A 15,312-nucleotide genomic window follows, 5' to 3' on the forward strand; every position below is an offset into this window, starting at 1 on the left:
AAAACTGTATTTATTAGGTGAGGTACGTAGCCATGTTCAGTATATGATACATGCGTATGTGCAGAGACGGTGGTGGAGTGTTTGGAGCACAAGGATAGGTCAGTGTTTTCACATCAAGGCTGTATTCATATTCCTGCACATAAAGTAAAGCCACTCGTCCTCTTTCATGTTTGTTCTTTTCATGTCCTGCAGTGATAATATGTCAGTGGTGCGTCTCCATACCTTCAGATGGACGTCTACCCTTAGAAACAACAGCCATGAAATTGCAAACATGTTCAGGGCGTAGGTGAGTTTAGGCTCTCTGTTAGGAACCAAAGGATGGCTCAGTGTTTTGTTCCCGGCTAGTCTTCGGGTTCCAACAGATAAGTTACAAATACCTGCTTCCATATTTGAGATTTTAATATCCTGCAGTAATAATGTTCACATTAGGGCTAAAATGTGGGGGGAAAGTTGCTTTGCAATATTTCGGAAACACTTTACTTGAAGTGTGGCCTCATAAAACATTCACAACATCTTACATGAACACTTCATAACATGTTCGTGAATGTTTAAATCAACATTTATAAAGTATACATGTTTTCCATGGCATTAATATGGATGGCCATGCCATTTTTCAGAATAAAAGTCCTCCATTTTTATTGAAAGTATATTATTTCTGGTAAAAACGGCTCAGCATGACTGAGGCGTGCTTCACCTATGCTCTCATTTTAATGACGTCTTTTTAATTATTTGTTTTTTCTTAAGCATTTGTTGCTTTACGTGTCACTTTACTGTATGGACAGTACATCACTTGCTGTAAACAACGAATCTTAGTATGACGGTGGGACTCATGCATTAATGTAAGTTGACTACTTTGCATTGCAGTTTAAAGATCCACATAACGTGCGTTTCAGTCTGGTTACCTTCCATCACTTTTCAGGTAAAGGCAAAAGACAATGTATCGATCCTTGAAATAACAGTCCAATAAAAGAGCACCAATTAACCAGTACACAGGTATACATGTGCCTTCTTTTTTCAATACCGTAAGTGAGGAAGAACATCACTAAAAATAAAATCAAACCTGTAAAGTATTTATTAATCCTTGAGATAACAGTGCTAGTATTTAACCCAAGAACAACTTAGGATAAATAACAGTGTCCTCAACAATGTGTAGACTGTTGAACCCTGTAGCACAATGAAATTTTGAAGTGCAAAATACAAATGCTTGAGAAGAAAGAAGGAATTTAAGGGAAGTTGAAAATATAGGTGAAATGTACATTAGTGTCAAAGCACTTAATGACCAAAGGGATAAAACAGGGTCATTTTATTTTGGCTGTCCAGAAATGAGGCGTTTCACTAAAAATAATATAGTTTTTTTTTTATTAAAAAATGAGGACTTTTATTTTGAAAATGTCTCTTAGTTTATATTAACATAAGATAAAACATGTATGCTTTGTAAATGTTGAGATATTGATGTTATATATTTTTGCCATAAATACTGAGATATTTGACAACAAGACATTAAATATCTTTGTTGGATCATAAAAATAGATAGAAGTTGTGCACAAAAATGTGCAGGATATTTGTCATATTTATATTTCCCTGTAGAGAGTGTGTCACTTAAGAAAATCAACAAAACGTAATTTGACCAAGGATGTTCAAACACTGATAGGATGCAGTAGTGGCTAACACTGTCTCCCTGCGCTCGGAGGGAGACGCCAGTAAAGCCAGGGTCAGATCACTGTCTGTGTTTACATGCAAAGATTTTCTCCAATTCAATTGATTACATTTCAATTATAGATTAAGCCTGAGGTGTTTATTCTCACTCTACTCAACAATCTGATGAAAATCTCTGTTTACATGCTCACTACAAGTAATCAGATCCACAATTTTACACGTGTAGAGAACCGCTTAGTGTAGACGTTACCATGACAACCAGCATCACGTGAGTCCAGTCAGAGTGAGACGAGCAGCAGTGAGCAGCGCTTGTGTTTTTAACTGCTTTAAAATGATGTCAGACTCAGGAAAACGTTCTTCACATGTCCTTATTAAAGAAGGCCGAGAGGAAGACGTCGTGTTCTGAGACACATAAGCTGGACGTCCGTCCCACCGCCGTCTTTTAAAGATCAGAGCATAAACTTCGTCTCCTCTGCAGACCAGTTTCTGCTCCGCCATGTTGAACGGTATAAACTTTCACTATGACGTGACGAACATGATCAGAACGGACTTAAACTTTCCGATAGGGAATGTAATCAGATACAGGCATTTACACGGATATTATTCTTCTATTTAACTGATTATTTACAGGGTTACCCACCTCGATCAGTCGGATAGACACTGTATTCGGACTAGTCTATTCTGACTGAGGTGTTTACATGGACGTATTCTATTCCCATTGAGCTATTAGTCGGGTTATTAACAGGTAATATTAGGCTGCATGTAATCATGGCTAATGCTTACAGGGCTTTATGTGGCCATTCGCTGTAAATCATTGCCAATTCTGCTACTAGACACAGAACGGCGGTTCATAATCACATAAATGCAGCTCTAGAGTCTGATTTCAATGTTAAACAATGATAAAAATGGCAGAAATGTAAAGAATGGTTTCTTATTCCACAAAACAGTATAATAATAATAATAATAATAATAAAAATAATAATAATAATAATTTAATAGTTTAAAAGCTGTGGTATTGATTAAAAATGGAGCGCACTTTCATCAGAATTTCACCATGCTTTTGTCATGACCAGCCTGAATTGACTTCAAAGAGTTCCACAAAAAAAGGTGTTTATACAGCCAAACAGCCATTGGAGGCCCTCTCTGAAGTCAAATGCAGATTAAATTAATGTTTCCATCCCTGATTGATTGATATATTTATTCAGTATGGCTCCCCAGACCCATGTTGTATGGCTTGCTGGTAGTAAACAGCTCAGAAATCAGTTTCCTCCATGTTTTTTTTTTTGCTTCTCTTTCTTTTCAACATGGAGGCTGAGCCTGCAGAAAACGGAGCGCCGAGGCAAAAGTGAAGACTTCAAAGTCATAACTCCGCGCTAAAATTCGACCGGCTGCGTTTTGCAGGGAATAATGAATAACCAATTCATTGTGCATCCTGCCTCACTCTTAATGCACTCCCTTCTCTCTCGCCGTATCCATGGAAACACTGCATGTATTCCCCACAACCTGTTTTGGGTCTGAATATTTAAAAAAAAGAGAGATAAAAAATAAATAAAAATAATAAAGATAAAATGAGAGTTAGAGCTCGGCTTTAAAGCAAGAGTGAAAAAAAGAATAAGCTTATTAGCAAAAGCTGGAGAGCGTTAAACGACTTTGGTGGTATTTATGATAAACATCATTAATTTAGCATATTTACTAGCATTGAGCAAAGAGATAAGCAGGGACCAGACGGTGGCTTTAGACATGCAGACATGATCCCATTGACTGCACTGCATTCCTGTTCTAAGCTCGGTTCTTTAGCGCTTTAGCATTTTAAAGAACAGTCTTCTGCCCCCCACAGACAGTATCTGGCTCCGTGCGAGGCTGAGGTCGCCGTGTCCGGCTTTCAACGAGTCCGAAGCGTCCCGAGCAATTACTGGTCAGGACTGACCGTTCAGAAGACAGGCCACGTTTTCGTAGGAGGTCTACCGCTCAGTCACCCTCCATACAAGGTAAGATTTTTCCAGTTACTGGACAGCGGTTGTTTTTGTAAAGGCCGTTTTGAGATGTTTAATCTGTTGGAAAGTCTGAAAGAAATAGTTTTGTGGAAAAATGAAAGTTTTTATATTAACAATTTGGTGAATCAGCCAAGACATTTTCACTTCTAACATAGTTATTTATGAAAATGAATAAATATACAGACAAAATCCAGTCTTCTGTTTGTCTGCTGCTGGCTTCTGCTTATGTCCGTTTATTTAGATAACAGTACAGTTATCAGAAACCACACTGTGATTACTTCTATCAATTTTTCAAATAATAAAGCGGTTAAGATGTAAACAGAGTCGTTCAGAGTGGTTTGGTGTGAAACGCTCTGTTCTAGAAAATACTTACCGAGTCTGAATTCACAGTGTTGGTGATAGGAACCAGGCGTTATTACATGAAATGGTTATGAATTCACTGCCTGATGACTGAGACACTGTTTTATGATAGTTTTGAGAGAACAATTTGGCCTTAAATCTATTTCTGGTACATAAAGATTACCCACTGTTTTAGCATGTCAGTATTCCATATAGACTCAGAAGACTCGTGTAGGTTCACTGGTGGTTCTGGACAGTAAATAAAATGTCTATATTTGTGTTGTAGTCATGGCGACCCCTGGTTCCTATCACCACCACTGTATAGGCAAGTTTTTTTTACAGTGAACTTGCATCAAACCCCTCTAAATGACTTTGTTTACATCTCAGTGATTGAATTTTGAAATATCCACTTCAATACCTCAACACGGTTCAGGACAAGTGTGTGATAATTTAGGCATGCAGTTCATATAGAAGAGAACTGAACAGTGAGACTGATATACTGTAAAATCACTTCTAAGCTTATAAGGCCTTTGATTCTCTTTTGAAGATGCGCATTTAGTGTTAAATAAAAATATTACATAACAGAATTTTGTGTCAGGGTGCTTTACTCCTGTGTATATATATTTGTTTTTCATTTTTTCCATTATAGATGGAGAATATGTTCTTCTTTTTATCACGCTCTAGCTTAAACATGGACATTTGAAGCTTTAACAGACATTCCAGTGATATGAAGTGCAGCGCAAAAGTCAGAGACCACTTTAACTGACTTTAATTTCCAGTCAAGTTCTTCGTTTTTAGAAACAAAAGCAGGAAACCGATATTTAACAGACAATTACCAACACAATTACAGTCTCCAACACTGAGTATAACATCAAATCTATCAGTATTTACAATTTTACTCTTCCATCCCTCCAATCTTACAGCCAACCAGTTACAGCTGCAACAAAAGCTGCTCCCAAAGATCTCAATGACATTCTATTCCCCTTCAAACACTAACAGTCATACAGACAGCTACCCAAACTCACCTCAGCTGCCTCCCAGATTTATTTCTCAAGCACATCTAAATCGAATAAAGTAGATACTTCTGAGATATAAAATAATCCACTTGCACAAGAAAGAGGAGTTTCCAAAAACTGAAGTTAAAGAAAAATCTTAAAAGCTCCAGAGAAAATGAGGCTCCTAACAACCACCTGGAAGACCCAGTCGACCCCAAAACTGCCCCCATCAGATAAACAGCACTTAAAGCTTTCATCTCTGAGAGAGAGGAGAAAATCAAGCTGCTTCAGATCTGAAAACATCCACAGGTGTTTCTGTCCATCCTTCCACTGTGAGAAGACGACTCAGCGCTGTGGGTCTGAAAGGATGTGTAGCTGATCAAGAAGAACCTCACTGAGAAAAGGAGACGGACACATCAAACAAAGAAGCTGAACGATGGACTGACCACCCCAGAGTCCAGCCCTCAACGTCACTGAATTTTCTCCAATACAGCGACCCTATTCGTACAGTGATCGTACCATACGAACTGTGTCTTATCTTTGCCACAAAGTCTGATGTATTTTTTTTGCATGCTGTTTCATTCTCAGCCTCAGGCGTGAGTGGTTTTTACTGCTTTCTTCTTCTAGAAAAACAGCCTCTGACTTCTCCTCTTCTCCTCTTCTCTGCCCTCAGGGAGCCGAGCCTCTCTACAACTACACCGGCTGTATAGAAATAATTGAAATTAATAAGCTCCGGGGATTTCGCACATCCACCGCTATCACCGCGAACAACGTTGACAACTGCAGGTAGATGAATTTGGCTTTTGTACAGGGTTTGTTTCATAGAAACTGTCTGCCTCTTTCTCTGACTGTTGGGAAAAAAACTCTCATCTCCATTTTTGTTTTTCAGTTTTTGACACAGTTTGAAATGCCTGTTGTCCTTTACATTGTATGTAAATTTCATGATAAATGGACCAAAATGAGGTCAGATTGTCTCCAAAAATAATACGAGGGTTGGGGCATTGTCACACTTCTGCTTGTCCAGACCCGGAGCCATTTACCAAGAGAGTTCATAACACTTGGCCACATCTCTGCCAGACCAAAACCTTGTACCTCCGTTGTTTTTCCATTTGTTCACATAATTGAAAATCACCAGCTGCCCTTTGCATTGGATCAGAATTTCATGATGAGGGAACAAACAGAAATTGTTCAAAATAATATCTTCGTCAGCTTCCATTAAAGTAAAGTCACCTTTTTGGAGATGTGAGGTTTTGTTCAGACCGATTCTGATCTCCATTTACTCGGTCATGTGCTCCTCTGATGTCCTCATCATGCCTCTAAAAGCACTGGCTGCTATGGAGACTAATCGGATCTGATCTCCCATGCTTGTGTCACGGGTGTCAACAGATGTCAAAACAGCGGCGCGCGCTAACGGCCAGGCCGGGGTTTGTGCGAAGGTGGTAAGCATTAGTGTTCACGGGCGATTAGTTGCTGTTACTGGGGTGAGAGCAAAGGTGGAGCAAGTCGGGACCAGCTGGTCCGACAAGAACCTTAACAAAAACAAGACATGGGTTGCTTTCCGTGTGAAGGTCACCACCTTTTGGCCCTGTCTGTGGAGCGCTTGGTCTGGAGGTCCAGAGTCACATAAGGCATCTTACTACTTTTACAGTTATGACATGTATACGTATGTTAGTATAATCCCTTTCTGCAGTGCCCCCTAGTGGCCATTCCTTTAGCAGAATGGAAATCAACTCAAACATTTTTAATACATGTAATGAAATAAACAATTTTGTCCCTTTAACTCTGTTATCAGGTGAACTGGCACTCTGTGTACAATGTTATGACTCTGTGTTGAGATATAGAGATATATTGAGATATAGTCCATCAGTGTTACTAAGGGGGCCCTAAAACAGCCAGAAATTGTATTTTATGGCTACTGTGAAAAGGGAATAACTTTATGACCTAATAATAATAGTAGTAAACTTGCTATAGCACCTTAACACAAATTCACCAAGTGCTTTATATGGAGATTAACATAAAATAATAAATACATTATAAATGACAGACAATAAAATAGAGCTGTGTGCCAAAAAAGAACAGGCAGCCCAATTTATTTACAATGACACCATTAAAATAAGGTCTTTTCCAGCATTCTCAGTGAGGAAGACTACAACAGTGTAAAGCTGCACGGTGGTTAGTACTGGTATAAACAGGGTTCAGTGCATCTCGAAGACAGAATGTGATCTGATCACTCAAATCACCTCAGAGGTGGTCCGGAACGGATATGACCACATAACATTGTGGTGTGAATGCTGTAACATCTCAATGTGTCCCCAACAGTAACAGGAAAACTATCTAATTAACTGCATCACTGCAGATGCGTAGCTTAAGATTGACGCACCAAGTATACACCCTCCCTTTAGACACGTGGAAATGGACATGAATACCAAGTGTAAACAAAGCTTAACATGGTCTTTTTGTGGAGAAAGTCCCGCCCCTCAAGAAAAAGAGCCAAGCAGTTTGCTGATTATGCCTCAAGCAGGGAAAAGTCAGTGATTGTGGCGCTAGTGGGGCCCTGCATTACTGAGCCAAACTCTCCAACCAACTACGTGATTTCTAATATGTTATTTAAACGCTAATTTGACCTTCAGTTTCGAGTATTTAGGGCTCTCTCCATTCAAAGAGAGAGAAGCCTGGTATGGCTGGGAATAACTGCCCAGTGGTGTCGCAAAGATAACCGCCAAGTGAACAGGCTTTCCTTTCAGAACTTTGCCTCGATGTGAGTGGCTCGTGTTTGTGTGTTGTGGTTAGAGGCAGGCGATATGGCAAAAATTTAATATCGCAATAATTTGAGAGACTTTCATACATGATATGTCACGATATATAATTTTTCTCATCTCAAAAATTGGAGAAGACTGTATCGCTGTTCTAGGAAGAAAACCCTGTATCTTCAAAATGGTAACTTTACAGGAGAAGGAAAAAACAGACTCTATTTTTAATATAAGTCAATGGAACCAGATTATTTTCCAAGTCATTTTGGGTCGTTTCTTTTGGTCCATTCATCATGAAATTTACACACAATGTAAAGAGCAACAAGTATTTTCAAATTATGTCAAAAACTGAAAAACGCCAAAAATGGCGATATGAGGTTTTGTTCCAACATGCAAAAAAATACTATAAAAACTATTAATGTAATGATGTATATTCAACATCTGAGCCTTTCACGTACTATCTGCAGTAAATCCAATGAAATATGACTAATTATGCTCTCTTTGTAATCAAACATGCAGGTAGGAAGTGTTTTAAACAGACCTTATCCACAGTATGGTCACAAATGCAAATTGTGACATAATTCATTGTAAAAAGGCTAAATATGGTCATATTTTCCAGCCCTGGTTGTGCTGGTACAAGCAGCACAGAAGCATTGCCGGAATGTTTAGACATGCTTACTGGCCAACTTTGCTAGACACACTTAGCTTCTGTTTACAGTCAGAGACTGTAACTCATTATTTTCATGCACAGTTTGTGGAAGTCATTCTCCAGCCCTTCATCAGTGGCCACAGGACCACTGCTAACTGGATATTTGGCCTTTGCGGCCAGTCCTCAACCCAACATTGCTGTTGAGGTGTTTGAAACTACAACAACACGGCTATGTCTGATGTTCATTCCATCACAACACACACTAACATGCCACTACTGTGCTGAGAATGGTCCACCACCAAAATAATATCTGAAAACAGGTGGGCTACGGTCAGCAATCGTAACCACTGTGACAAATTAAAGGAAACACCATCCTGTAGTCGGAAGAAAACCTTGTATCTCAATAATGACAACTTTACAGGAGAAGGAAAAAACCTTCTTTACTTTTAATGGAAGTCAATGGAACCAGACTTTTTACCAAGTCATTTTGGGCTGTTTCCAGAACCACTTCAGTGCTGCTTGGCATGGATTCTACATGTCTCTGGAACCGAGTTGGAGCGCCATTCTTCCAAAAGATATTCCCTCAGTTGGTGTTTGGATGATGGTGGTGGAGACATGTCAGTCCAAAATCTCCCGTAGGGGTTCAGTTAGGTTGAAATCTGATGACTGTAGCGTATGATTTACATTTCTCATCAAACATTCAGCGAACATTCCCTCTAAGGGGACGTGTTCAACCAAACCAGGCCGGCAAAATGTCCCCATAGCATAAAGCCAAGCATTCAGGCCTGTACTGTTCTGGTGGAGTACACCACGCATGCCCTTACCCACTTGACCATCTGACCATTTAATTTGTCATATCTCTGCAGACCTGTGTTGATGGTTTTTGCACCACCGAACTCTCAAGTGTGCATTCATCTCTACAACGAGGGGTTTATGCACTGCACTCCTACCGTAATATCTCTCTCTATGGAGCTGTGGACGGACAAAAAGATGAGTGTAGCTACAAGGTTGGCATAATGAGCTGGCAGCTCAGATTGAGTGGAAAGGCGAGTGGACGTTCTCCGGGAGTTGACTGAGGGGTAACATAACAGCTTATTCATAAGCATCTCATAGAATCTATTAGCCTTCAGTTCAGCTTCTTTCTCTTCATCAGTTATTCTGCCTGTACTCATCATTTAGGTTTTTCAGACTTTTTCTCGCTGCAGCAGTGGGCAGCGAGCGCAATCTACTGCAACGGGCAGCGAGCGCAATCTACCGCAGCGAGCTCCAGGCCGTGTTTGCACACCGATATAGCAGTGGAAAACAATTCACAGGAAAAAGTCATGGAGGTTATGCATTATATATAAATCCTCAGTTTGTCCCCAGAGGAGTTATGCACTACTACAGTATTCTCTCTCTTCTACGCCTGCTGATTGATGCATGTTGCAAGCTGGCGGTAGTTAGGAGTAGTCGCGTTACAATACGTGAAACAGGCCAAGGCCACTTAGCGGCCTTTGCGACTATGTCCGGTCCGTATATATGTATGTTCATTAATACAGCCATGAGATCATTTTTTTGTATGTTTTTTTCCTGCCTGGTTTGACTTCATTAACATGCAGGAAGTGGGCTACATGAAGCATGATGTGGTTTTATCAGTGCCTGAGTGGATATCAGCGTGTTTTCTCTGAGTAGATTATGTGGAGATGAATATTGAGCAGCTGAGTAGCTTCTGCCAGAGAGCAGGATCCTGACAAAGGGCAAAGGAAATGTCACGGCCCTACTTTGTTTTTCCCGTGGTCAGGTCTTTCCTTTGACTTCTTAACTTTTGCATACTTAAACGTAACATACGGCCCTCATATTGATGAACATGACTGCACATTCGTACCACGCGAAGTGAACAGCCTTAGCACTTTAACATCTTCGTACACAGTACCGTGCAGGAATCAGAGACCGCTCACTTGTTGGTTTAATGACCACTCAAAGCTGCCATCCAGTACAAGTTACTTTCAGCTTTTAATAGACTTTTACACAGAAGTCTCCAACCTTTAGTGTAATATTAGACCTGCCACTACCCAGACACACATCATCATTTGTTTCTCATGTGCCTCAAAAGAAAATAAGGAGAAAAAAACAGGAGTTTCCAAAACTGGAGTTCAAAACCTTCTAAAAGCTACAGAGAAAATGTGCCTCCTAGCAACCACCTGGAAGACCAGGCAGACCCCAAAACTGCCCCCATCAGATAAACAGCACTTAAGCTTTCATCTCTGAGAGAGAGGAGAAAATCAAGCTGATCAGATCTGAAAACATCCACAGGTGTTTCTGTCCATCCTTCCACTGTGAGAAGACGACTCAGCACTGTGGGTCTGAAAGGATGTGTAGCTGTCAAGAAGACCTCACTGAAACTATTTTCACCCCTACCCCTTGTTTTCGAGTGTCGCCCCTTGGAACTGAGTTACAGGGTAGTGGTTGAACTCTTCCCTCTGAAATGGGACCCTCAAATAAAAAGAGCATCACTTCATTAACAGCTACCAGCGCTGCTCTGTAGGCGACCCTGCCAGTCTGCAGTGACAGCAGAGGAGGGTAAAGTTCAGCTCCTCACTGCTGGGCTTTAGTTACATTTAGGGCGTCATATGACTTCAAAGAGGGGGCAATTATTTATTATCACCCACCCCTAATTCTTCAGTGATATGAAGCTGAAGTCAGATATTCACCAGCTTCTTGCTTGATTTGTCGCATTCCACCTTAAATGGTGCAGCAGTTACATTCTGGGGCTTCAGGCGCCTGTACTGCTGGATTATTTAAGGTGGAACGGGAAATTTAGCTAGCTACTGAGACATTAGCATTAGCTTTTTTTATGCTTGTTATAAAGAAAAAGACCATAATACACTAAAAGGACTTTAAAAAAATCTCACATTTGTGTGTTTCTTTGGTCTCTTGTTCTCCATCTTACCTGTTTTTCTTTTTTTCTCATAACTCTCTGTTTGGAGCCTCTGAAAAACCTCTAACACTTCGCCCCTACCCCTCTGTCTCAACAACAATCAGGACCCCCTACCCCTAGATGAGAACACACAAAAGTGAGGGGTAGGGCTGAGTGGTAGGGGCGAGGGGTGAAATGGGACAGGGCCTAAGTTTGTCATTGGGATTACTTGATAAAAAAGGATTTCTAAGACTGAAGTTCGGAGGTATGCAAAAAAATTCCCTGCAGATTTCTTTGAAAAACTGAAAGCAAAGTTTCTGCTTTTCTCCTGATGCTGAAAAATGAATAACTTCTTCTTAATGGCTGTTTTGATTGGAAATATATAAATGAAATTATGTTCTCTGACTTTTTCACTGCACATGCACCACACGACTGAATTATATTACCACCGACAGTAACAAACTACATTCGAAAATCTGAATCCAGCTGAACTAGCCGAAATACGGCGTAATGGATGGAGCTTTTTCTGCCCTCCAAAGTCGCAGCGTTTCCCTTAACGCTCCTGCTGTAGCCAACAGCTCGAGGGCCAAAAGGGTTTGATAAATTGCTCATTCAGCCCAGATGCCACACAGCCAAGTCTGAAAACATGAAGTATAAAATGATAGGCTGCATTCCTGGAGCTGTAGACGATTACTCGGTCATTCTTGAGAGAAAAGCATGTGTGTGTTTATGTGTAAGGAGCCTTTTTTGACCGGCGTAGCGTGAAGCAATGAAAAATAACAGCGAAATCGTGCCGACAGCGCTGTTTGCTTCAGTGTGTGCTGCTTGTTCCACTTTCCTGATACTCAACCTTGATCAAAATCAGAGGTAGAAAGTAACAAATCACAGCTACTCTCATTAACATAGTTGTGGAGGGCTCAATTTGAAGCGGGGCGAGGGGGGTAATGAAGGGATGCCGTGTCCTTGGTCAAATGACAAAATCATATATCCATGTAACCGTCGTCATGGTTGCCAGGTTCATGGTTCTCCACCCAAGTGCTAGTTTGAAAGTGCAGTTGTGGGAGAAAATTATAAAGGTTAAGCTTCTGGTGGGTCTTTTAAGGAAACTCTGGGCTGAAGATTTTTACTGGACCTGGCAACCCTGACCACCGTAGAGAACACTAAAAGCTACAGCTGAATCTGTGGAGTCTTTAAAAGGAAAAACAGGCATAATAACAAAGGTTACCTAGTGAATAACGTTAATAAGACTGAAATTTGGATCTTGGTTTTTTAGGCATTATTTTAATATTTAATTAAGAAAATGGGAAATTATTAATAGAGATAAATGTGTTCAGGTAACAGTGTTGAGTAAATTTTGGAGGACTCAAGAAAAATGTAAATATTTCATAACCTCAAGGATGACTCATGAAAAATGTGTCAGACATGAGATGAATTCCTATGTTAATCCAAAAATGATCATTTTTGAAGTATTCTAATAGTTATATTTCAAAGCAAAGTATTGTTATAGTGAGCTTCTTAATAGCAAGAGGATGGTGGGCCACTGTTGGCCCACTGATGGCAAAGCTGTCGGTCCACTGGCGTTTTGCTCAGCGTTTTCCGGACAGCCCACCGGTGTTTAAGCAGAATATTAGATAAAATCCCACTCATCATCACTCATTTTCCACCCACAGTCCAGTTTACTGATTTTCCCTTTCTCCCTTTCTTTAGTTATTAAATGAGTTTAGTAAATAATTTTGACTAGCTCAGAGTCAGCAACAACATTTTCTATAAAATCATTTTATATTAGTCATTATTTTGTTTGTAACGTGTGTCTTTAAATTTACATTTGTTTATTTTCCAAAATAAAAGTCCTTGTGCATTTAAAATCTGTTTGAGGAGATTAAAAACTAGTTAGAGCTTGTGTGCAGGGCAGTAATCTGGGTGGTCCGAGGGTGGACCAGCAGTGGCAAACAATCAGCAGGGTGCTGACCTTATCAAGCCAGCGGACTGATATATGCTCGCTATCTGGGCTGGGACAGGCAAGAATACTATATTAATAATACGTTCAATTTAAATAGTGTCTTTCTCAAACTTAAGGATGCTTTACTGGTTCGTACTGGTAGTACTGGGTGTAAGGGAAGACAAGAGCAGCATGTGGAAATTGACCATTAGCAGTAGTGACGTCAAGTTTTTTAGTTTTGTCCAAGAATATAGCCAACTAGTTAAACTTATTTACTTTAACTTGAATAATTTCCTTTATTAATGCTTCTACCTGTGCGCAAGTGAATCGTAGGTCATATATTTATTTATTTTTCCCAATATATAATGATCTGTTTGTTTATGTACCAAAAACAGTTGCGATTCAAGAAAGAATTCACTCTAATGTAATTTCCTTTATTAGTTCTCCTGTTTAGTGAAATGACACCACAGTAGCTGTACTCTTGTGTACGTTGTCATTTTCAGTCCATTTTCCAGAAGGACTTTCATACTTTCACCAATTCCAGCCACTCCTCACTCTCAGTGCTGAGCATTCACCTTAAGAACGGTTTCTGCAGGATGCTGACATCGACTGACCGCTTGCCCTTTGAACCTTTTACTGGTCTTCACCGTGTAGCGAGTGCCTGCTCGGCCCTTTGTAGCATCTTGTGGTGAGAATAACACGCAGTGGGTCGCTGCAGGTTGTAAATCGGCTTTAACTATGCCTTAAAATATTGCTGTGGTGGTCAAGGAAGGGGAAACTCCCTGGCATTCGCGGGCTTTCTCACTGGAGCAATCGATACTAGTTCATTGTCTCGCTGTAAATTTGGTTCTCCCTAACGGCCCAAACGGTTCAGGATGGATGCGTTCACATCCCAGTTAAAGCTCGGTAACGCGACGGGTGGGACGCTGATGGTGAAACTGCACATGCTTTATGATTTTAATTTCACAAATGGGGGGTGTGGAAGCCTTTTTTTGCACTTCTGCTGACTGAAGTTAATTAGTGTTGGTGGCTACAGACATGCCGCCCCTCACACCCACCGCTGTCCTAATGAAATGCCGCATTAAAGGAGTAGTTTAGCGACCTATTAGCTACAAGTCTAATGAGGCTAGCACACAATGCAGCCAGGTACAAACTGCACACCTGTCTTGTTGAACTCAGCTGAAAACAGCATAAGCTATAGATTTAGTCACCTTTATTTCTGTAGCACATTTAAAAGACAACAAGTGTCGGCCAAAGTGCTGCACAACAGTATGGATTAAAATAACCACTACTAACTAATCAAACCTTTACAGTACATTGATCAAGGAAAAGAAATAACAACAAGCACACAAAACAGATGGAATAAAAAGCAATAAAACAAAAGGGCAAAATAAAATAGAAGAGCTACACCAACCAAGACAGAACAGACACTGAGTGCATAATCATTAAAAAGACTCAAAAGCCTGAGAAAATAGATGGGTTTTAAGATTTGACCAAAAAACCTCTATTGTGTGGGATTCCTTTCTAAAAACCGGAAGACCGTTCCAGAGTCTTGGGGCAGCTACGGAAAAGGCCTGGACGCCTTTAGATCTCATCCGAGGCCGTGGAATGGCTAAGAGCAACTCGTTAGTAGATCGTAGAACTCCTGAGGTGGAATGGAAGCAGAGGAGGTCAGAGATATAGCTGGCAGCCGAGCCAAAAAATGAATAATAAAACTTCAAATTCAGTTCTATATTTTACTGGTAACCAGTGCAGTGATGCAAGTACAGGGGTGATGCTCTCCCTTCTCTTGGTGCCAGTCAGGAGCCTTGCGGCCACATTTTGGACCCACTGCAGACGTGACAACCCTGACTGACAGATTCCTGAGCACGGCGAATTGCAATGTCAATACGAGAGGAAATCAAAGCATGAACACCTGTTTTCAGGTCCTTAAAAGACAGAATGCTTTTCATTTTTGCTGTAATCCTAAGTTGAAAGAAGCTCTCACAACACCATTTATTTGCTTCTCAAACTTAAGAGCCGAATCAAAGATAACGCCAAGGTTTTTACATGGCTGTGTACATAAGATGGTAAAGGCCCCAGATCATTAGCTAT

The 15,312-nt window shown here is 40.4% G+C and overlaps 1 protein-coding gene across 1 annotated transcript in view; it reads left to right on the plus strand.

Moving 5' to 3' along the window:
* Positions 1-15,312, plus strand: part of eys (eyes shut homolog) — a 433,237-nt gene that overhangs the window by 274,562 nt on the left and 143,363 nt on the right. The window contains exons 33-34 of the mRNA XM_036583442.1: positions 3,494-3,644; positions 5,658-5,770. Of these exons, the coding sequence (XP_036439335.1) occupies positions 3,494-3,644; positions 5,658-5,770 (264 nt within the window). The remainder of the gene's footprint in view (positions 1-3,493; positions 3,645-5,657; positions 5,771-15,312) is intronic.

Source organism: Colossoma macropomum, unplaced genomic scaffold (assembly GCF_904425465.1).
Source record: "Colossoma macropomum unplaced genomic scaffold, Colossoma_macropomum, whole genome shotgun sequence".
In the NCBI taxonomy this organism is placed as follows: domain Eukaryota; kingdom Metazoa; phylum Chordata; class Actinopteri; order Characiformes; family Serrasalmidae; genus Colossoma; species Colossoma macropomum.